Source organism: Contarinia nasturtii, unplaced genomic scaffold (assembly GCF_009176525.2).
Source record: "Contarinia nasturtii isolate CC-2019 unplaced genomic scaffold, AAFC_CNas_1.1 Cnas_scaffold_414, whole genome shotgun sequence".
NCBI classification, from domain to species: Eukaryota; Metazoa; Arthropoda; class Insecta; order Diptera; family Cecidomyiidae; genus Contarinia; species Contarinia nasturtii.
The window spans coordinates 1,248,721-1,271,630 of NW_022197768.1; the positions used below are offsets into that span (position 1 = coordinate 1,248,721).

The 22,910-nt window shown below is 33.2% G+C and overlaps 3 protein-coding genes across 8 annotated transcripts; 1 reads left to right on the forward strand and 2 right to left on the reverse strand.

Annotated features, from left to right (window-relative positions):
- Positions 1-6,634: 6,634 nt before the first annotated feature.
- On the reverse strand, positions 6,635-19,612 carry LOC116338812 (TATA-binding protein-associated factor 172). Of its 6 annotated transcripts, none has more exons than XM_031764304.1 (13): positions 19,441-19,458; positions 16,252-16,389; positions 13,311-13,573; positions 13,029-13,185; positions 12,068-12,956; positions 11,805-11,989; positions 11,342-11,736; positions 10,099-11,265; positions 9,788-10,034; positions 9,493-9,690; positions 9,074-9,400; positions 8,464-8,989; positions 6,635-8,389 (listed from the first exon to the last, which is right to left on the reverse strand). In XM_031764304.1, the coding sequence occupies exons 3-13, from the start codon at positions 13,319-13,321 to the stop codon at positions 6,744-6,746; spliced, it is 5,748 nt and encodes a 1,915-aa protein (XP_031620164.1). In that variant the 5' UTR covers positions 13,322-13,573; positions 16,252-16,389; positions 19,441-19,458; the 3' UTR covers positions 6,635-6,743. The 6 variants fall into 6 exon arrangements, with proteins under 6 accessions (XP_031620164.1, XP_031620163.1, XP_031620165.1 ...); XM_031764303.1 differs by lacking the exon at positions 19,441-19,458 and adding an exon at positions 18,326-19,277; XM_031764305.1 differs by lacking the exon at positions 16,252-16,389 and having other exon boundaries at positions 19,441-19,612.
- LOC116338815 (beta-arrestin-1) lies at positions 19,580-22,022 on the forward strand. The gene is made up of 2 exons (XM_031764311.1): positions 19,580-19,929; positions 20,047-22,022. Exon 2 carries the CDS (start codon positions 20,292-20,294, stop codon positions 21,612-21,614), a length of 1,323 nt encoding a protein of 440 aa, XP_031620171.1. The 5' UTR covers positions 19,580-19,929; positions 20,047-20,291; the 3' UTR covers positions 21,615-22,022.
- On the reverse strand, positions 22,019-22,849 carry LOC116338817 (splicing factor 3B subunit 6). The gene is made up of 3 exons (XM_031764313.1): positions 22,694-22,849; positions 22,454-22,572; positions 22,019-22,307 (listed from the first exon to the last, which is right to left on the reverse strand). Exons 1-3 carry the CDS (start codon positions 22,721-22,723, stop codon positions 22,076-22,078), a joined length of 381 nt encoding a protein of 126 aa, XP_031620173.1. The 5' UTR covers positions 22,724-22,849; the 3' UTR covers positions 22,019-22,075.
- Between the last annotated feature and the right edge of the window lie 61 nt (positions 22,850-22,910).

Consider the following 22,910-nt stretch of genomic DNA (forward strand, 5'->3'; position numbering starts at 1 on the left):
TAATCATGATTCTATTTAGTTTAAAATTGCATTACTTCAGTAGTTTCATAGCGACGCTCTTTAAATGCGTGATTCTCTCAACAGTACTCATTTTTTAAAATGTTCTTTATCAGGAGCTATATCACTCTGTATGTATATGAAAAATGTAATTTATTGCAGTCGGTCGCAGCCATTGTGCTATACACGATCGAATGTGTGTAAATCTTCCAAATCGTATCGCTCATTTAAATGATTGTGGCAGCTTTTAAAGTTAAACTAACTCATTTGTCTCGCCCTTTTCAATTGAATGACAAAAATTGTCAACAAATTGAAAGAATTGTACAACATACGCCGAGTCGACTGCGATATCACGATCTCAATTCAATTAAATTCTGACAAAAAAAGAAGAAGAAGAAATTGAAGAGTAACTATTATTAAGAAGAGTCGAGAGAATTCGACGTAATGTGCATTGATTTGGCTGCTGATCGTTTGATATCTATGGCCCGTGGCAGACATTTATGTGGCGAAAAAAAATGACTTTGTTTTGTTGATGACTAGACTGGTCATAAATTTCATTGTTAATAAAAGGTTAACTGTCAGATGATAAAATAAAATATCATTTAAAGGGTTCTTGAACAAAAACAAAACAAGACACACACGAATGCGCACATACAGCGCAGAATTGTTAAGATTTTTTTTTTGTGTGTGATACAGTAGACTGGATCAGTAGCGTAAACGATTTAACAAGAAGCTGATGAAAGAAATACAAAAAAGTAACAAAAGCAAATACAATTACATCGTGTATGAACGCAAAACGAGAACATCGGACGGGCTGCAAGCAAGTGAGAGTTTTCGCCAAACATATCATTGCCAACTGCACGCGCTCTCTTATGTGACGTAAGTAGTAAATGTACTCATCTCGTAAGTCCCATAAACACACATGTATATATATATATATATATATATACATCGCTTAACTTGATTCAGCACCGCTTTGTTCAGTTCGGCTCAGCTCAGCACATTATTTATATTAAGAAATTACATTACTAATAACAAAGTAAGTGCGCGCGCACAAACGTTCACTTTCATTCAAATGCAACGTAAACAAAACCAAATCGAAAGTGCAAGTAGCAATGCGGTTCACTGCATATACCCATGATTGAGTGACGGATGCAGCAATTGTAACGCACAATGATAGTGCAATTTAAGGAACATTTTTTATTTTCATGTAACTGACTTCAATTCAGAGTCAAACTAAATGAAAACACAGACACAAATTAAGTATTATCACTGATAATGATCCAATCCAAACTTCCCGTCAATTCTTACAAAGAGATTATGCGTTTTATTAACTACACAGCATGGATTTCTCTACATATAAGGCACATTTGGTAATATGCATGTACATGTGGTCGATTATCAAGACACCGTGTGCAATTATTCTCATTACATGTCATAATAAAATAAATGACAGACGTATAAAGAGACCATGTGAGTTAAAATTTATCATCATATTTTGTTTATTATTTAATGCAATTCTCACGATTTTGAATATTTTCAATTCTTTTCTCAAAATATTCTATACGTTCCTATCGTTGATGATGCACGACGTTCGAACTTTGTTTAATATCAGATAGAGTTGGTAGATCCTTTTTTTAGAGGCAGTTTTGATTTGTCTCTATTTGTTGTTTTTCCCCCTTAGATAATCAATGAAAGATTAGGGCAAAGCAATGTTGTACACTTATTGTAAACTTAATTTTAAAGAGTTTGAAAATTTTGGTAATTTTCACCTTTTAAGTGTAATTTTTTTGCAAAAATCTCAAAATAACATAAATTTGTGAAATTGACACCCTTAGCGAAATAATAAGTTTATTCAAATTTCAATTAAATGATCCACTCTACGTTGTTGTTGTTTTTACAACAAAGTTTTCTAAATTTTTTGCATGCTCGTTTATGCAGCGTGAGACTAAACCACAGCAGTACACATAGTGACTGAACTTACAACTAACATTGGCTGCTATTTAAAGGAGTGTGCGGTAAAACAGTCTTTTGGTATTTTTTTTAACATTAATTCAGTTCCTTTGTATGAAAACTGTATGATACGAAAAATTGTAAGGTTTTATAATATTATATATTTTTTAATTCGCGAATTCTCAGAAAGGGTACACTCTGAAAATGTTTCTAATTGGCATTATTTTGTCCTGAATGCATTTATTGACGAAGAAACTACCTATTGGTTCAATGTGCTTGACAGGTAAAAGGACCATGGCTTGTCAAAATCAATCAACGCGATTTTGAATTATTTTATGTATTTTTTTATTCCATTGTCTAGGATTGATCTTATACTGAAAACAATAAATTATAACATATGATACCGTTAAATAAATCAAATACCATGCATTAAGTGACCCAAATTTTGATCCTTAAATGTTTTTTTTTTACTGTGTTGAATAATTTTTAGGAAATATGTTATAAAAATATGAACTTATATCAGTTACAACAGCTTTCCATTCAAAATTCAGAGATAAATAATATTTTTTGAAAACATTGTATTCCGAACGAACAAAAGAATTATCAAAATGAACAGATTAAATAAACTTAACAAAAAATCGTATTCATGAATATCGAAATATATTCTTGAAAAATAAAATGTGCGTTTACAAAAGAACCGCCTTACATTTCATAGTTTGTTTTTTCTTTCAGCTACGTGCGTTCTCATTCCAAAATTTGGAGATAAGCTAAGAATTGAGCAAATACATATAGTGAATGCATATTAAGATTTTAGCGTGAAAAAAAACCATATTTCACATGATGATTTCAATTTTAAAGTGCGATCAACGGAAACGTACAACAAATGGTATTCGTACGCGAAAGAAATTTCGGCATATTCACTTACAGTAATCAGCTGCTTCGAAAGAAAGTGAAACAGCGCACAAAATTCAAAAAGAAAGCCCAAATAACAAAACACAAGCATAGCACATTCACTTTTATTTACAGATACACAAAAAAAAAACCGCCTGAATACAAAATATACATAATTCAAATGAGAAGTTCAAAATTAACCGAGAAACTTTTTGTAAGATAATATTCATGGTGGTCAGCAACGAAAATGTCGGTTAACACGATACTTTCAAAAAGCCGATAACCATAAGTTCGAACCAACAAATCGTTGATAACAAAAAAAAACAACCGACGCTACAAACGAAGAAGAAGGAGAGGAGATTGAAATGACAACTAATCTGTACTTCGATGATGTGTATAAAAGTGGTACAGCTCCGTTACCTTTCCGTTTGTAAGTTGATGGGAAAGGCAAAAAGAGTGAGATGATAGTAATAGTAATCACGTCACATAAAAAATTAAATCGGCACACATTCATTTATGTGATGACCCAAATTTGGCACAAAAGTAACCAAAAAACGACAAATGAAGAGATTCTCTTTTTTGAAAGCAACCAAAAAAAAAAACAGAACAAATTTCATGGACATTCAAACGTTGAAATGAGTAAATTAGTGAAGTGACCAAAATGAAACAACATGAATCGCTTTGGCATGGCCCATCTACATCATTAAACGCTGTGTCTACTCAGCGCTTACTTTTCACTTTTGGTCAAATTCACTTTCTATGGGCGAAAATAAATCAAACCATTTTTCTCGTATGGAAATTTAACACATGTAAAATAGTCAATGTCGTGACATTTTTTTTGGTGTTGTTGTTTTGGTTGTTGTCGTACTTTGAAATGACCATAAAAAAATTCAGATCGAAATACAATTCGTTTTAAATGAATTGAAATTCATTCACGAACACCATCGAGAATTTGCCATGCGTGCATCGTTTGTTTTTCTTTTCATCAACAACAATTGGCAACATTTTTAGCAATGTTCGAATGATGGGCTCGTAATGTAATTTTTGTATTTATCATTAAATTAACCTTGGCATTGATCAAGGACTTTTTTATTTTGAATATTACATGGAATCTGTGCGCTTAAATGAGACGACATATGTGCCTCGGTGTGATATTATCATTGTGACTGTGTATATTTTTGTGAGTTTGATTTGATTTTAATACTTCAGCTCGAAATTGCTACCGTCTTGGTTCTTAATAGATTTAATTAAGAAAACGAAACAAGCTTATTTCCATTTAATTCACATGCGCCACAATAGAGTTTTTACACTGTACACTCACAGAAGAATTGCCGAATTGCTTGAAAGCCGCTATGGATGAGACAAGAAAGACAAATGACTTTCTATTGAAATATATATAAAATTTCTAAAAATTACCAATAGCTAATATGTAACCGCATTCCATAAATAGGTAAGAAAGATCTGTTTGGTATTAAAAAAAAAAGACCAGGCTTTATTTAAAGGCATTTTCAACTCTGTTTGTCTCAAAAGCAATTAGGACCTATCGATTCCATAATCCGGATATCTTTAAAATACTCTAAATACAAAAATGTCTAAATTCGAGACTTTTTTCCGTTTATCCAATTTGAGTAAATTTGATAATCTCTAAGAATGGAATTGGATTTCGAAATGTGGAAGAAAATTCCAAATAAATACAACATTGTGATGGCCATCGGTGATGACGAGGGTTCCTAGGGTTCGGAATTCGGATTACCCCCTCTAAAATATTTTAGGAACCCTCAAAAATTTCAAATTAGGACCTTTTTTTGCTCTTCACTTTTTTTGGCCGAGAAAATTCTTTCGATTTGCTAGGGTTTTTCGTCAAAAAAGTGAAGAGCAAAAAAAAAACGATTTTATCCTCATTTCTGACAAATTGTTGACTTCGTCAGGGACCCCCCATGGATTTTTCCAGAGACCCCCCGAGATTTTTCCAGAGACGTCATCATCTATGGTGATGGTAGTTTTTTTTACTCCCTCACTTCTCAAGGAGATTTATTTGTAAAAAAGGCGTTTTGATCGTTCTTCGAATTTAAACTTTTTTTATTAAATTGATCAAAGTGTGAAATGGAAACTTGATTAAAGAAATTGTTATTATAATAAAATTGTCCAAATATGACCAACCGAGAGTTTATAATGATAATATTTCGTTTTTTCCCCTTGATTATGTTGAAAATCAGTATTTATAAAGCAAATAAAAGACAAGTTCGAGGGAAAGTGAAAGAAATTAGAAGAATTGAATGAATAAATTTCTTCTAATTTGCGAATGGTTATGTTTACAATAAGGTCAATAGCTTATCTCTCTAAACAATTTGTAAAAATTCGAAAGATGTTGTTAAAAATCTCAAAATATCTACTTTCAATGCCAGAAAATTCTTGTCAAGAATTTCTTGAATTCTTCACATTTCCTAATAAAATTGGGCATCAGAAAAGATCTAATATTTTTTCAGAGAATCTGTACTGACCTGTGGGCTGGAATTAGGCAATACCATATCAAAAGAATTTTTATTGGAGATGATCATTGTGGGTCACATACTGTATGACATATATAACGGAAAAAAAAATCTTATGCTTTTGTCACGATGTTGAATAGATTTAGGCCCTATTATGGAAAGTGAACTTTTTCCATTGGAAAGTTGTACAAAGCGATGGCGCTTAGAACGAAACTTTAGTTTAAATGCAAAAGTAAAAAACGAAAAGACTCGTCTTAGCGCCCATGAATAATAAGGTCATTTTGCCAAATTTTATAAGCGTTCATCACGCGCTTTCACTTTACACAAAGAAAAAAAATGTAATCAATTCATGTTACTTGTTCTGTCTTTTTTGTATTTTGTTTTCACAGACACTTGAAACGAACGTAGAGAAAAGCCGAAAAAAATGAAAGTTGGCATATTTAGAATTGGATGCTATTGCTAAATAAAAGCATAATTGAGTAAAACGTGTTGAGCATTTATTTTCATTTGTTTTTCAATCACCAAACACCTTATTCAAATGTGGGTTAAAAAAATCGTTCGCACAACATATTATGGTCTCGATCGTTGGATGTTCTTTTTTCGAATTTTGATCACATAACATGCTATCACGTGCAAACTAAAAACATATTCCATTACAATAATAGAAAAAATGAACAGAAAAAGTTAGTAAAAGATTTTTTTTCCTTATTAAAATCGTCCGTATTGAGTTTATCAGACTGTCGTATTGGACAATCAAGCAGTGTGAAATAATACTTACTGCATTAGATTTACGTTCCATTTTCGGTGTCCATTGTCAAGCACGTGAATAATGAAAAACGTGTGACCCAAAATAAATGCGCAACAATTATGATAATAAATCAATAAAAATGTCGATTTTGCAAGAACAAAATATTTATTTGATGTAATTTGAAAGAAAAAAAAATTGAACCCCCTCTACGTGTGTATGATTGTTCTGTCGAACAGAAGCACTCAGTTTGCTATCAATGATATCGCCCAAACGTTTTTGTAAAGCGGTGAGTTGTTGCACCGGTTATGCCATATACCCAATTCATCCTTCTTAAGAAATCTTGCACAAAGAGCATTACAGAATTGTTGGTTACTTGGGTTAGAAATGGATTGTTCACTTGGCTCAATGCTAATGGAATAAAAAAATGTATGCCACGGAATCGATATGATGATTTTGAATAACAAAGAGGCTGCTGTTATTCATATTTTCTCGATATGAAAATGAATCAGATTGAAGAGAGAAAAAAGGGACCATGTTTAAGAAATATATTGAGCACTGATATAGATAGAATTTTTTTTTATTAATTGATTTTAATTTACATCAGAACGCTTTCGAATGAAAGCGAATGCTTTTTTTTTATTTTTCAACAATTTATCTGTTTTATATTAAGATTTGAGTGTTTTAATAAACGTTGTCATGTCATACTCGTCCTCGTATTCTTTGTCTTCCCACAAATCGGGAAGATTTTCCAATGCTTGCTTTATACTTAAGTTCGTTTGTTTACCGTCCTTATCGGTTTTATTTGTTTTCGATGCATCTTCTGACAACGTGAACAAATCGAATAGTTGCTCCGTTCCCATGGTGTCCATTGAAGCATTTTTCTCACTAACTATTGTATTTGCTGTTAATAGCTTGAATTTTTGTAAGCCCATTATTTTTTCTTCTAACGATTTGCGTGTGATCAAACGATAAACATTAACGACTTTCTTTTGACCAATTCGATGAGCTCGATCCATTGCTTGTAAATCTTTCATTGGATTCCAATCATGTTCAACAAATATGACCGTATCGGCACCGGTTAAATTCAAACCAAGACCACCGACTTGAGTGGTTAGAAGTAATACATCAATACTTGGATCGGTATTGAATTTTGTGACAATTTGGTGTCGTGAACCAGCCGGTATGCTACCATCCAATCGCAAATATGACACCGTTGGCATATGTTTCTTCAGCAAATCATTTTCAACGATGTTAAGCATAGCTTTTAATTGACAAAAAATTAAGGCACGATGTTGATTAATCGGTGTTAATGGGTCTCCATTGGATGCTTCATTTCCAATGCCACAGTCGAGAAGAAGTTGCTTTAGTGCGGGCAATTTGGCCGCATTATCGATATCGTTTAGTGTTCTATTTGATTTGGATAGATCATCTTGTATGATTTGGTATTCTGGATGTTCTTTGGTTAGAACTAATTTTGGATGATTGCAAACATTTTGCAAATATCTAAGCGCTTGGAAGATGTGTGTTTTTCGAACCGAAGCATTTCCATCATTCGATCGATCAATCGATTCTAAGCATTCGTTCAAATCGTCTGAGTTCAAATGCGTTTTACTAAAGTCTTCGTACAGACGCTCCTGTAATGGGCTCAATTCACATAGTAAATCTTGTGTTATCTTTGGCGGCAGATCGGTAAGTACATCCTCTTTGACTCGTCGTAAAATAAATGGTAATACTTGACGATGCAATGATTCCATTGCAAGTGCACCAGCTTCTTGATCTTTGGCCGAACTTTTTGCATCACGACTCGCTAAAATGGGACGACTAAATTTGCTGCAGAATTGCTTTTCGGTGCCCAAAAATCCGGGCATCAAAAAATCAAACAATGACCACAGCTCCAATACATTATTTTGGATTGGTGTACCGGACAAAATGAGCCGATGATTCACTACCAATTGTTTCATGGCCTGTGAGCATTTTGTTTTACCATTCTTTATAATGTGGCCTTCATCTAGAATTGCATAATTCCAATGAATTTGACTGAAAAACGCAATATCCTTGCGAACAATATCATACGATGCAATGACTAAATTGTGCGATGAAATTTTCGGACGCAATTTTTCACGTTCGTTTGGAAAACCAACATAATGTAATGGCTTCAAGAATTCATTTGAAACGAATTTATTTACTTCATACACCCAATGTCCAGTTAATGTGGGCGGACATATGACCAAACTCGGTAGATTTGCTTCCTTATTCTGTATACGCTGATGATGATCACCCGCTAATATACATATCGCTTGTAATGTTTTACCTACAAACAAGAATTGAACGTTTAACGATTATAATTCGATTCGAAATGTGTGATGAAACATTTTATGCTCTTACCAAGTCCCATATCATCGGCAAGTATGCCATGCAGTTTATATTTGTTCAAAAACCATAGCCAATTTACACCAGACTGTTGATAGCTTCGTAGTTCAGCATCGATTGGAACGGGTACATTGAAATTTGGTATTTTTTTTGGTGAAAATAAGCACTCAAGGAACTCCTCATCTTTTGTCTTGCGCGCTAGTAGATCTTTGGAAAGTATTGATGATTTTGATTCGGAGAGTGAATCTAATGGCATTAGTTGAATTAATGTGGCAAAACAATGTGTCGATAGCAAGCGAACGGTTTTGTCTGGGTCGCTCATTCGTCCCAACAATGGAATTATCAGCAACAAAACATATGGAATAATTTCGAATTGCAATTTATTAACAATACAACTAATTGCTTCCAGTGCACCCTGGCGATAAATCACATTTTCAATTGTTTGCAGTTGCAAAAGGCCATCTTTAACGATTGTATCCATAACTTTAGATGAATCGATTAATGCCAACGTTGCTAAGCATCGTGCTGTCATATGACGAACCTGAAAACATTTCAACAAAAGATTTCTGTATTTTATCGAAACATTTTTGCTTTTAGTTTATAAAAGCAAAAGAAAATAACCTACCGCTTTCAACGGATGTTTCAGCAGTAAATTTAATTCTGGCAATAGTTCCAGCAAATTATCAGATAAGCTTGAATGTATTGCGACTGCAGCACATTCAATTAATTGTAAACATAAAATCAACTCTTTGGCCTGATCAAAATTGACCGGTTTTCGATCATCTCCGGTTGTGTAAAATGCTTGAATGTCATCGTCCGTAATCTTGATGGTATCTTTTATCAAACTCCAGAAAATGGGAATTTTTTCAATTAAATTTTCGCCAAAATATGTGCACACAGCTTGAATAGCGAATTGAGCTCCAATACGTTGAATTCGATTTTGTTCACGACACTAGATGAATAAAAACATTCGACAAACAACATAGTTGTAAATTACATTTTATTCCAATGTTTTGGCTAATTCGAAATTGAATAGAATATTACCGGATCCTCTGTATCGGCTATGTCATCAATTGAAATGTCATTTATAGGCGGTCGACCTGGACCACGTGGAACTGATGGAGCATGACTATCAACACCTTTACTTTGAATGGTTAACGTAAGTATTCCATGGTAAGGATTTTGTTTGTCTGTCTCAGCATCGTTGGCATTGAAGTCAGTGACCGCTTTATTCGTCTCAATCTGAAGCAAACGAAATGATTCAAAAATAAATCCAAATTTTAGCTTATTGGATGAAAGCAACATTTCCAAAAATCACCATTATCGTGTGGCAACTTACAATTCTTGGCGTAAATTCCAAATCACTTTTCAACAAATGACAAAGATTGATCACAATTTTATTGATTGGATTTGGATTCCGATTACGAACTAAATCTAGTAGTTTTACTAAATATTGTGCTGCTAATTGTTGTATAATTTGACATCGTTCACGTTTAATGGATTCCATTAGGGGTTTTACCACCGGATTTAAACGATCCGGAATACTTTCCATGTTAACTGTCGCTCCAGCCAAAATAGCCAAAGTGCTGCAAATTGAAAAACAATAATTAAATCACTAATATCTGCATAAGCGCAAAAGTGCAAACATACCTAACATTCAAAATGTCCTGTTCGTGTTTCGTTTGCGCCAAAGACTGTTGTAGACTTCGGCCACGTTCTTCGAGTAAATCGGCCGTTTTTGGTTTTAAGAATGGATATTTTTGTCGTAAATTCTCCGTTTGTGTTGTGGCCAACACTTGTATCTGATCGATTGTTAGTACTTTGAATGAATCAAAATCGCTGAACGGAATTTTGTATTGTTTCATTGTGGCTATAAAATCACGGGACTCTTGCAATAGTCGAGTTAATAAAAATGCAACTTCATCGTAATAAACCATTTCATTCAATACTTGATGTAATTTTTCCTGAAGTACAGTCGGACCCGGTCTCGATTCAGGATCATTAACAGCCCAAAATGATATAACCATGCCGCTTATAAGTCGTTGCAATGCAGAACGAGACGATAGATATCCAATCAACAGTTTTGTATAGCATTGAATCGGACTTTCAACTTCAGGCGTATAAACGACACCGGGTGCGGGTAAAATTAAATATTTCGATAAGAGACCAATCATTTTGGCGGCAATGCATCGAGCACGTGGTATATTCTTTTCTCGAATATCGACTGGAGTTGTTTCGATTCCGCCCAAATACATTTTTGGATGATGCTTTTCGCTGGACATACTCAAATCAAGATCATTTAACCGTTTGCCACGCTCTTTTGTTGGATTTGTTTTAGCATAAATCATAAGAGATGGATCGAATGCTAGCCGAGCCGGTTGCATAGCTAAACACATCCAAGCCGATACATACGGACATGCGGCGTGTAAGAGAGCAGACAGTTCTGCATTTGTTACAAGATTGACCCAAACTTCTTCGGCAATCGTTTGAATTTCGGCCACATGTTCGACTAAAACACGTTGATAAATAAACCGAAGAGATTCTTGCAGTAGCATCGATGGCCACTCTTTGACACCGAAATTAAGTGACAAATTTTTTGCGTTTACATTTACAATTTTATCAAATTCACTCGATGATTGCTCCGATAGTACCATTTTATTGTCGTTGTCATCCGGTTTATTGGATCCATTTGTCGTTTCGGTTGCATTACACTGAGTGAGCGTTTTAAGTGTTTGCAATGTTGATTTTCGCACCGATGATGTTGTATGACTTAGGAATGGCCATAAACGAGGTATGAGCACATTCATTGGTTCCATTCTATAAAAACAAAATACAAATATATTCCATTTTGTAGAGAACGGTATTTGTTTGATGAAAGTCGTAATTAACTTACTGGAGCCACTGGCTAGCATTTGGTAAACTTAAAATGGCCGCTAGTAATCCCATAAAACTATTACAGGCCGACGCAAGCTCATCTTGATCAAGTAAGAGGTCCCAAAGCATTTTAACAATACTTGAAACTTGATCGATGCTCAACAATTTTGGAAGAGAGCCAGCAATTGGAATCAATGTTGAAGCTGCAACTGCACCAACATCGTCGACCGGATCAAAAAGTCCGGCCAATATATTATTTATAGTGAACGGTAAAAATGTTTGCATTAAATCTTCTCGAACAACGAGCATATATTTTATGCCAAGTAAACCTCCATGTCGGACCTCCCATTCATTTTGCTTCATGAGTCGCATTAAGATTTCAACAGTACTTTGTACAACATTGTTCGGCATTCCCTTTATGAAAAAATCCAAACAAAAAATGTCATTCAAAAATGATTTTTTTTTTTTTCAAATTAGTTAACCTTCAAAGCAATTCCAAGCACTTGTGCACATGTCTCTCTGACGGGTGCTATCACTTGATCAGATATAAAATCGCCGAATCGATCTAACGATAAGACACAAAGTAAACGCAAAACGGCATCTTCAAGCCATGACACATGGCTTGCTTCCATTTCTTCGGCTGTCATAAAAACACTTTTTCCAGCACCTGCTTATAGAAAATAACATTTCCAAATTAAGACCATTCTATTCATTATTATAAATACGAGCATTTCTCTTCAATTACCTGACGCCTGAATTTTAAACAGTTCACGCAAAGCAGTTGCGGCACCGTGACGAATCTCCCAACGAGGATTGAATAAATCCAAATACAATTTCGAACAAAATGATTCGAGTGGCCAGTCCGTTGTAGCGTCAGTCCATTCGCCTGTTCCATCTGGTACTGATTCTGATAACGAATAGGTCACATCAGTTTCACTAGGTTTAAATTTTTTGGCTTCCGGTTGATCGTCACTGGTCGATCCATTGCTGGTTGAATTGCTTCGGCTAAACGTAGCGCTTACAGATGTTGCCGTCGGCAATCCACCAGATGCAACACTCGATGAGCTCACATTATTACTAATTGACGTTCCACTTTGACTCGTTATTGTCTGTTGTTGTCGTGATTTTCGTCGTAATCTTTCCAAACGATTCAATTCACGGCAACTCATTGACGTCGATGACGCCGATGTTGAGCCATTTGATTCCAAATTGAGTACCTCTTGCACTGGTAACAAAGACTTATTGGGTTCATATTTATTTGTTGTGTTTCGCATGTCATCTAACGAAACGAGGTCATTGATATTCAAAAGGCCGAACGAACTGTTCGATTGACACAATCCAAGTTTCTCATTCAATTGTAATCGTTGTCGAATTAAACGATCTTGTTCGTTTACATTATTTGGATCATCTGTACTACTTGAATCTTCTGTACAATCGAATTCGCTACCTTCCGAACCAATCAAACGTGCTCCTTTTTCCAATACGGTTTCCAAATTGAATTGATCAAATGTAAGGCGACTGGCTTCGTAGTTTCGACTAGACAAATTTTCGGTTTTCACTGAAGACGGTTTCGGATTCCATTGTGGAACATTATTCAATATTGATTCCACAGCTTGGGCGGCAGCAATTCGGGTCTGTAAATTAATCAAAGCATTTCATATTTAAAATAAATAGAGTAACCAGTGAGATGGCCAGAATACACTTACATCCCATACAGGGCTGTGCAAATAAACTAACAGTCTTGAGAGTAAATTGTGCAATTCATGCGGATGCAATTTTTGAACTTCGCCAATTTGTTTGGCTGCAGCTCGTCTAGTAACTGGCGACGAGCCAGACTCCAGCAATATAAACAGACGGTCCAACCTATATATCCAAAGTAATTGATCATTGAAAATTATTGAAAAATAATATAAATAACACAACGGTCATCGATTTGATGCAAGATATTTTAGTTTTTCTTTAAATTTTAATTATACATTTCCACTCACCTTGACGTCATTCTTTCCAATAAACCTCGTTCGATTGATCTTACTGTATTTCGTGTTTTCAAAAAGAATATACATTAAATATATGAATGTTCTCCTTTTTGTCCGTTTATAAGTTATTGTAAATATGAAGTTTAGACAAATGTTTGTCTATTTGGTATTGTGTGCTACTTGTTGATTTTTGTTTTGTTTATGTCACTAATAGGTAATTTTTTGTTGTTGTTTTTCACCTATGTCACTGCCATTAGTTTATAATACATAGAGTGCTGCAATGAAAAAAAGTATATTTCAATGAATATTGAATGCTATAAATGATAGATAAAATACGAAAAATAAATATACGCAAATACGCAAAATGCACAGTACACAAACGAATGAAAACAATCGATTCCAATTTATGTGAATGTCATTATTTCTAATGCTGTAAAATGATTAATATAATATGGAGTTAGTTTTGTGACGCGAATTAATTTGAATTGGTTTTATGTTAGAAAATTTATCAAATCACAAAGTTCACCGACCAGTTCCTGATAACGTGTTCTATATTGCCCAAGCACCACAGACCAATGCACCTTTCAAAAATCTTGGACACACCACTGATTAAATACAATGAGTTATATATATGTATGTGTGTGTGTGTCAGTTGCCAGAAACCGTTTTTTTAATTAGTAGAATGTCCCCGTGAAGATGTCTAAAGCTATTATACACACGTTATTCAATCTGGAGTTCCTTTATCTGCGCAAATGTTTATTTTGTAGTTGTGCCATTCTATGAATACCATATAATATAATCGACATATAATTGTATTCATTCGTGCGATTTCATTTATCAATGTTGTGCAGTAATAAATGCTCCCATTTTTTGGTCTTATGGGAAAAGAATACGTACATTTTATTTATGTATGATTATTGCAATATATCTTGTACTTATTTGTTGTATGCCATTGCAAACCAAAAATAACATCATTTATTTAAAAAAAAAAAAAGAAATAAAAGACATCGTCGACCGCTTATGAATCATATCAAGCTATATTTCAATCATATTCATTTAATTTTCTCATTCCCAGCATAAGTTGTGCGTTTCTTTTTATACAAACAAATACAAATCCCGCAAATAAAAAATGCATACGTAATTATTGATTTAATTTCCATTTGTTCTCGGTATTTTTTTTTTTTTTTCATATAAAATAGATCATTTGTTTAATTATACAAGTCGTTAATGGTCCCGTGTGATTTTTATTTTGGGTAACATTGAATCAAAATTAAACCATGGAGGCTTCGATCGTTTTGTATCTAATTATATATAAATGTTCATACCAAATAATGTATGACAGTGATAACTGATAAGAATCAATGCGAGCACATTTTTATCTGTTTTATAACGGATTTTGAAGCTTGTATTATTGTTAGATCTATTCAATTGAGCGCGGCGATGCGTGTGGTAAATAGAAATTGATAAGGTTTGCTACTACAGGTGAATTTTATTTCGTTTCTGTTTCTAGTTTATATGAATTCTTTCTTTCACCTGAATTCGTTTTATCTTGCTCACTTTTCGTTGAATCATATTCTCATGAAAAGATTCGTCGATTTTAATGATTTCGCTGCCAATGAATTAATTTCTGGTTTTTATCACGTTTTATGTCATTTTTTTGTTTATAATAATAACAACGCTTTTTAAAAAACACTTGTTCTCTTTTAATTCCGGCTAAAACACTATCATATCCCCAATTCTCGAAATTATTTATCATTGGAAATTTTAGCGAAAGATGTCGGAGTTAATGTATTAAGAGAGAAAAAAATCAGATGTTTTACTTTCAAATTTGTGTCCATTGATGTTATCTTTATTATATTCAGATGGAATCTTTGTATAGTATATTTACAAAAAAAAAAAACAACGAATCATCATATTCAAATATCATAAAAAAATGGATGAGAACACAGTAGCGTGAAAATCGATATTTTCTGACGTGTCATTCACAATAAATGTTTATTTGAAATAATTGTATTTGATGAAGGCACATTTTCATATGGAATCAAGGCGGAATGCATTCAAAAAAAACACACCTCGATGATATAAGTCTATTTATATGAATTATTGAAGTCTTTGCCAAGAGGAAAGACACATGCCACGATACAAATTTTATACTCTGGTAATTGAAATAATTAACTATCGACAACAATATGAATGCGTGTTTGGAGTTTCTGCTGCCGTTTTCATAAAACAGAACATTTTTTATGTAATTGCTGGACTTATTTCATTAGTTTATTCAATTGCTTGATAGGTAAACAAACGCAATAACAACAAAAGAAACAAAAGAAAAAAACGTAATATAAATAAATGTACAGTGAAATTTCTTTCAATTGAAAAATAATTGAATAAAAAAAAGAGAGTATTTTAATAAAGAATCGATCGACATTCAACCGATCGTATTTATTCCTTTGACTACAAAAGGAACAAACATTTACGTAATTTCCTCTATTTATTGATACAATATTGTAATGCATCAGCGAATGAAACGTGCTTCATTTGTAAACTCGAAGCAAATTTTTTGTGCACAGAAAAACATTACGTTTGTCAATTGTGCTGCTCCACAATTTGAAATTTTTTATTCGTTACCACAACGGCATTGCAGCGTATATAATGTGGCCACAGTACAAAAAAACTATTCATTTAATATCTTCATCTCAACATCTGAAACACCATTCACGAATTTTATTGATCTACATGTATGTCTGCATACCCAACATTGAACTATGCAAATATTTTTTTATTACCAATCAACCCAATTAAATTGGTATCATTTAGCAAAAATTGAATATTATAATAAACTGCGTTTTAAATTAGGTGATTTATGGTGTGTGTGTTTTTTTTTTCTTCTTATGATCAGTTGTGTATGAAATGGAACACATTAGACGTGGAAAAGGTAAATTTGTTAAACACTCACAGTGAATTGAAATGACCCATCCACCTACATTGTTTGTTTCATATTGCACAAGAAAAACAAAAATGTGTTTATCTTGTCGATGTGCTTTTCGCTTCAATCACATTCCAAAGTAAATCGTCGATATCATATTTTGATTGACTAAGCATAGAAAAGGGATAATATAATATTTAGCGTGTGTGTGTGTGTTAGTATTTTTATATATTGTATTTATATATATTGTTAATGCAAACCAAAAATTATGAGTTAATTTTGAGAATTATGAAATAAACGCAAATTGCGTGTGTATATTAGGTGATATTAGATTAACAGCATTTCAGGTTATTCCAAACCTTACACAGAAAGAAAAAATGTGTTATTTTTAATTCAATTTTGGTAGATTTAATATAAAATCAACCAAAAACGAAATAAATTTACTATTTTTGACATCTCTAAGGCTAAGGAGATATCAAAAATGGTAAATTTAATTCGTTGTTGGTTGATTTTATATTAAATCTACCAAAATTGAATTAAAAATACCACATTTTTTCTCTCTGTGTACGCGTATGATAATAAAAAAAATAATCATGCTCCCACAATATGTAATAAGTCAAATAAACGTGTGTTAAATTCTGCTAAATTGTGCTGCGCTTTTGGCCAACGTGCTTTAAATAACCAGTTTGCTTTTTTATACAAAACAGAAACAATTACAATTATTCTGAGTGTTGTGTTGTGTGCGCATCAACATGAGTCCGTTATAACAACTTTACATGATCACATGCACTATGTGTATGTCATGGAATTATAGCAACGAAATTGAGAAAGAAAGAGAATGAATGGCGCAATCACCATTGAAGTAGAATTGTATTTTTGTTCAGTGTCTTGAACTGATTAATTCTTAACCATGATCACTTTGTAATATCTGCAATAATCGGTTTTAGATATTCGACAGAATCATTTAATTTGTAAATATGGAATGGAAAAGCGAAAATTGAAAATGATCAACGCGAATATCAAGTATATGTTATCTATACTATCAAACAATTATTGAAAGTTTTATAGAGAGAAAGAGAAATAGAGAGAGGGCGAGGCAGAAAGAAAGATTTGAAGACAGAACAGATTGTTATCGTGTAAATCAATGTTCAAAGATGAATTGGAAACATGCATCGATTTTGCCTTTCGAATAAAAAGTAAAAACACGGTATGTTCAGTTAGAGAATGAAATGGAATGAAACAGTGTGAATGGGTAATTGACCAAGAAACGCCAACATTAATACACACATCTATTGACATAGTTACATTTTCTATTTCAGTTGATGATGATATTGTTATTGTTGTTATTGTAGTTGATGGTAGTTGTGTTGCTCGTGTTGCTGCTGTGTTGTGTTTCATACATATTTTCATTCGAATTTGTTGCTGCTACCGTCAAATTGAAGTGAGGTTAAAACAGATTTTCTCATATAAAAATGGTGTGATCATTCCATTATATCGAAATGGTATTGAATGCACACACACAAATCAATGTATGTTTTCTTTTTCGCATTAGTAAGTTTTATTTTTTGTTTTTATGAGCTGAAATTAAAACCGAAACCCAAACTGAAATTGAAACCAGCACCAAAAATGCTCAAATACATTTACAATGTATGATCGATGTAATGTACATACTCAGTTGCTTAAATATTCAGACGCAATGTATCGTTACTTTTAACTTTTATTAGTAAAAATATCATATACATTAACAAAATCCGGTAGACATTGACACTTTATTCAAATGAATATGTGTTGAGAGCGCAATAAAAAATAAGCAATATACACACACACCAATTTTGTAAATTAATTCATTGTAAAATCAGTGGCTCCGTCTGTCGGATTCTATTTTGGTCTAGTGATATTTACCAATAAAAGTTGAAACATCAACACATTCCAACTGAAATGTTTTTACTGAATATTATTACCTCGAAATAAATGAAATGCAAGCATTGTTATCAGAGTAAATTGCAGCTGTAATATGCGTTTGTTTGAATTGATGTTATTAAAATTGGTTGATACCTAATGAAGGGCGAAGGTGTGGTGTCAAAACAATTTCTTTAGTACATACTTTCTGGTCTAGGTGTGTGCTCTTTATCGTATTTATGATTATAAATGTTGCTGCCGTTGCTGTTGTTGTTTGTATGTGTTTTTATTTTATTTATTTTTATACCATTTTATATAACTGCATTAACTTTCACATGCGCGCAAACACATACGGAATCCAATGGATGTGAAGTAAACGTACTGCGATTAACTCAACTAAGTTTTAAGTGTCTCTTTTCTCTTTCTCTCTTGCTCTACCTCTTTCTCTTTCTATCTATCTATCTTTCGTTCATTTAATTAATTTCTGTTACTGTTGCGTTGTTTTTTTTTTTTTTTGTTTCGATATTACCAACAACACCAAATAGATTCGGCTTCAAAATTTCTGTTGTCCTTTTCGTTGCATTTTTGAATTAAACACATTGAATAAGCACGGGATTTAGTTTGGCTTAAATTGTATCAAATACACGTAAACATTTCAACACAATAGTATTTAATATAATATTTTTTTATCAATTTCTTCGATTTTGTTGTAAATACGTGTGTGGAATTTTCTCCTTCTTTTGTGATAAGTTCCATAAAAATTACACAATTTGTCTTCTTGTACACTAAATGGCTTTATCAATGAATATGTAAAAATGCCAATGCTTTTAAAGATTCAGCAACGAAAAAAAAAATCTGGCTTTCAATAGTTCGTAATTTTTGCTGATTGTCCTTCTTCTCTCTCTTTCTCTCACTCTCACGCACACTTAATTGTTTCTATTTGTCTATTAGTTGTCTATTTATTGCTTTGTGTATCGCATTATAGAGAGAGAAAAAATACATCAAGCTATTTTTTTTCTGGAAAAATAGGCATTTTCCATCGAATTACTACTACCCAATCCAACTTCACCAAAATAGAAAACCTCGATCAGTCTACGTAATTTCTTGGTTCATTTTTGTTTCTTGTTTTCAAACATTAACAATGTAGAAAAATATCAAATGATCTGCAGCATGAAACAAAATAAATATTTGCGTTTTTTTTTTGTCAGAAAATCCGTTCTAAAATTGATATTTTGCTCAATTCTCAAAAATAAATAATAATAATAAACTTCAAGTGATTGCTGCGTAAAATAAGTAAAATAGAAAGAATTTGAAACGAACACTTGGGTTTTTCTGTACAATTAAGTGTAGTTTTACTGAAATCGAGTCCCGTTTTAGAGTTTTTTGCAAGATTCTACTTTTTTTCCATGTAGCATCCATGTCGATTTTCAAATTTATACTGTCTGCCATCCTGACGGTGTACCGCGATTTTAATGCTCACTGTCGCTGCTAGTGTGCGATGTTTTCGACACATAGCAACCAACTGTCAAATGACAGTGGCGAACCAACAAAATAACATTGAAAAAAGAAAAGAGAGGCACACAACTTAACTCAACTCAACTCAACTAGATAAAAGACTACATCGCTTGCACCACAAATGAATACCAAGCACCACTCCAATCGAAAGAATTTTTTTTTTGTGTGTGTTGTAACGAGAAACAAACGGATTATATTTGATTTTTAACCAAAAAAAAATATATTTCTTTATCAATGTACTCATTTGAATATCATTTCTCTTCATGTGATAATCGATTTGACTTTTTCGATTGTGTGAGTTATCGTTAAATACCATAAATTGCTCAATCAATTTACAAGTGAAACAATTGAAGATATCAATACGTACAATCACTGACAAGTATACTCATAGGTTTTATTCTGAATTTCCAGTAGTTTCAAACAATGCACAAAACAGCAATAACGTGTGATATCTGATACGGGAGCAATGTTAGCGGGGTGTTTCAATTAATAATTGCCATCAAACGAAAATTAAAGCGCGAGCAATATACGAAAGTTAAGCAAAGAATTTTTTTTTTTTATACATTTGTGTTCATTTGTGTCCAGTATCCGATAGATAATAGAAAAAAACTCATAGAAAATTGAACAAAAGTTATTAAAACCAACAAAAGATAGAGATGTCAACGTCCTTAGTGCCATTTGGTAAATTATCAACTCCATCGCCCGATCCGGAGCCAGATGAAAATAGTTCGAAACGTCAAGCGACAAGAGTATTCAAAAAGAGTTCATCAAATGGAAAAATTACGGTTTATCTTGGAAAAAGAGATTTTACACACACTGATCCAATCGATGGTGTAGTATTATTTGATCCCGATTATGTAAATTTAAGGGACCGTAAAGTATTTGGCAGCGTTTTGGCGGCATTCCGTTATGGTCGCGAAGATTTAGATGTTTTGGGTTTAACATTTCGTAAAGATTTGTTTGTTGCACAAGAGCAAATCTATCCGAGAACCGATAAAGATCGACCATTAACCAGATTACAGGAGCGACTAATTAAAAAATTAGGTTCAAATGCGTATCCATTTTATTTTGAAGTACCACCACATTGTCCGGCCTCTGTATCACTGCAACCATCGCCAAATGAAACGGGCAAACCGTGCGGCGTTGACTATGAATTAAAAACGTACGTTGGCGATCACATTGATGACAAACCACATAAGAGAAACTCTGTACGTTTGGCCATTCGAAAAATTATGTATGCACCGTCAAAAATCGGTGAACAACCGTCAATTGAAGTGAGCAAAGAGTTTATGATGAAACCAAACAAAATTCATTTAGAGGCCAGCCTGGATAAGGAACTGTATCATCATGGCGAAACCATTTCCGTCAATGTTCATATCGCAAATAATTCAAATCGAACGGTGAAAAAAATTAAAGTGTCAGTGAGGCAATTTGCTGATATTTGCCTATTTTCAACGGCACAATACAAATGCACCGTTGCCGAAATTGAATCCGAAGATAATCCGGTTGGTCCAGGTTTCACATTAAGCAAAGTTTTAACATTACGTCCATTGCTTAAGGATAATAAAGATAAACGTGGCCTAGCATTAGACGGTCAACTGAAACACGATGATAGCAATTTGGCGTCAAGCACAATAATTACCGATCCAGCGCATCGAGAAAATTTGGGAATTATCGTTCAATACAAAGTAAAAGTGAAACTTTGCATTGGCGGTCCGATTTTGGGTGGTGATCTAGTCGCCGAACTTCCATTCACCTTGATGCATCCAAAACCAGAAGACGATGAGCCATGTTTTGCAGTACCAGAAAGAGCCACAACCCGAACAAATACTGGTTCACACGTTCCAAAAACGGATGAGCACAACGAAAGTTCAACTAGCGGAAATCTTATTCAATTAGATGAAGATGATGATTTCAAAGATGATGATATTATCTTCGAAGATTTCGCACGATTACGTTTAAAGGGTGAAGCTGATTGAATGCCACCCAAATATCCACAATGAGATTTGCTCGTCTTCTTATCTATACATAGCAGTAATTCTATTTTATTTCCGCTTCGATGTTTCAATATATTTGGCGTAACATGTAGTGAAATAGAACAAAAACAACAAATCAACCGAAATCTACATATATCTTTGATTTGGAATTGAATTGAACAAAAAAAAAAAAAAAAAAGAAAAGAAACAAGATTATTATTTTTCTTTTGTAATTTTAAATATATTTGAGATGATTGTAAGCCAAGCAAAAGCAACGCACATGTATTAGGTTATGTTCAGTGTTTAAATGTTTCAATGTTTTGATGTTTCTCTATCGCCTAAAACTGTTCATATTCATTTTTTTTTTACTTTAATAAAAGATATACTTAAATAGAAACAACAGAAACTCAATTCGAATGGACTTTTATTGTTAACCTAGGTAAAATTTTATTTTGATGTACAATTTATTTGCTTAGTTCATCGGTACCAATGTTATATTTTGTCTTAATGTTGTTTAGCTCTTCTTGTTTCTTGTCTACATCTAATCGCTTGAACGCCTTGTTCGATTGATAATAAAGCACAACCAAATAACGATTACAAACGTTGAAACCGGATAAATGGTCGCAAGCATTTTTTGCATCAAATATGTCTTCATATACAACGAATGCGGTGCCTCGTGTTTCAGGTGTATTTCCACTGCAAATTTACACGATAATAAAGAATTATTCAAAGAATTTGAAGAAGAAAGATGATTTGAAGCTCATGAAGCCATTGCCATTGAAACAAAACTCATTTGAATATGAGAAATATTCCAGCAATTTAAGCATAAAAGAAATACTTACACTCGGATCTGTCGTATAGCTCCATATTTGCCAAAAATGTCGTACATTTCATCTGATGTAATTTTGTATGGTAAATTTCTGATATAAAGTACACGATTCACTTCTGGTGGCAAGCGAATCTGAAATAAGATGAGGAGATTTATTTTAAAACAAATATTAAAAATAAAATGAACATTGTACACAATACACCAATGCACCAATGCATACAGATATCACAAATTTATTGTTTTGTTTACTCACATTGTTACGCTTTTGCATGGCCAGCGACATAATGACTTGGCTTGACTTGGTTGGTGCTTTCACTTAAAATTTATAATTTAAAATGTTGAATTAAATTGATTTTCTAATGAAATGTTGCGACTTTGATGAATTCGTACACAAAATAATGAACGCCAGCAAATGTGACAGTTCTTAAAGCATCAAAGAAAACGTTCAATTCCCAACACATCAGCGTTCA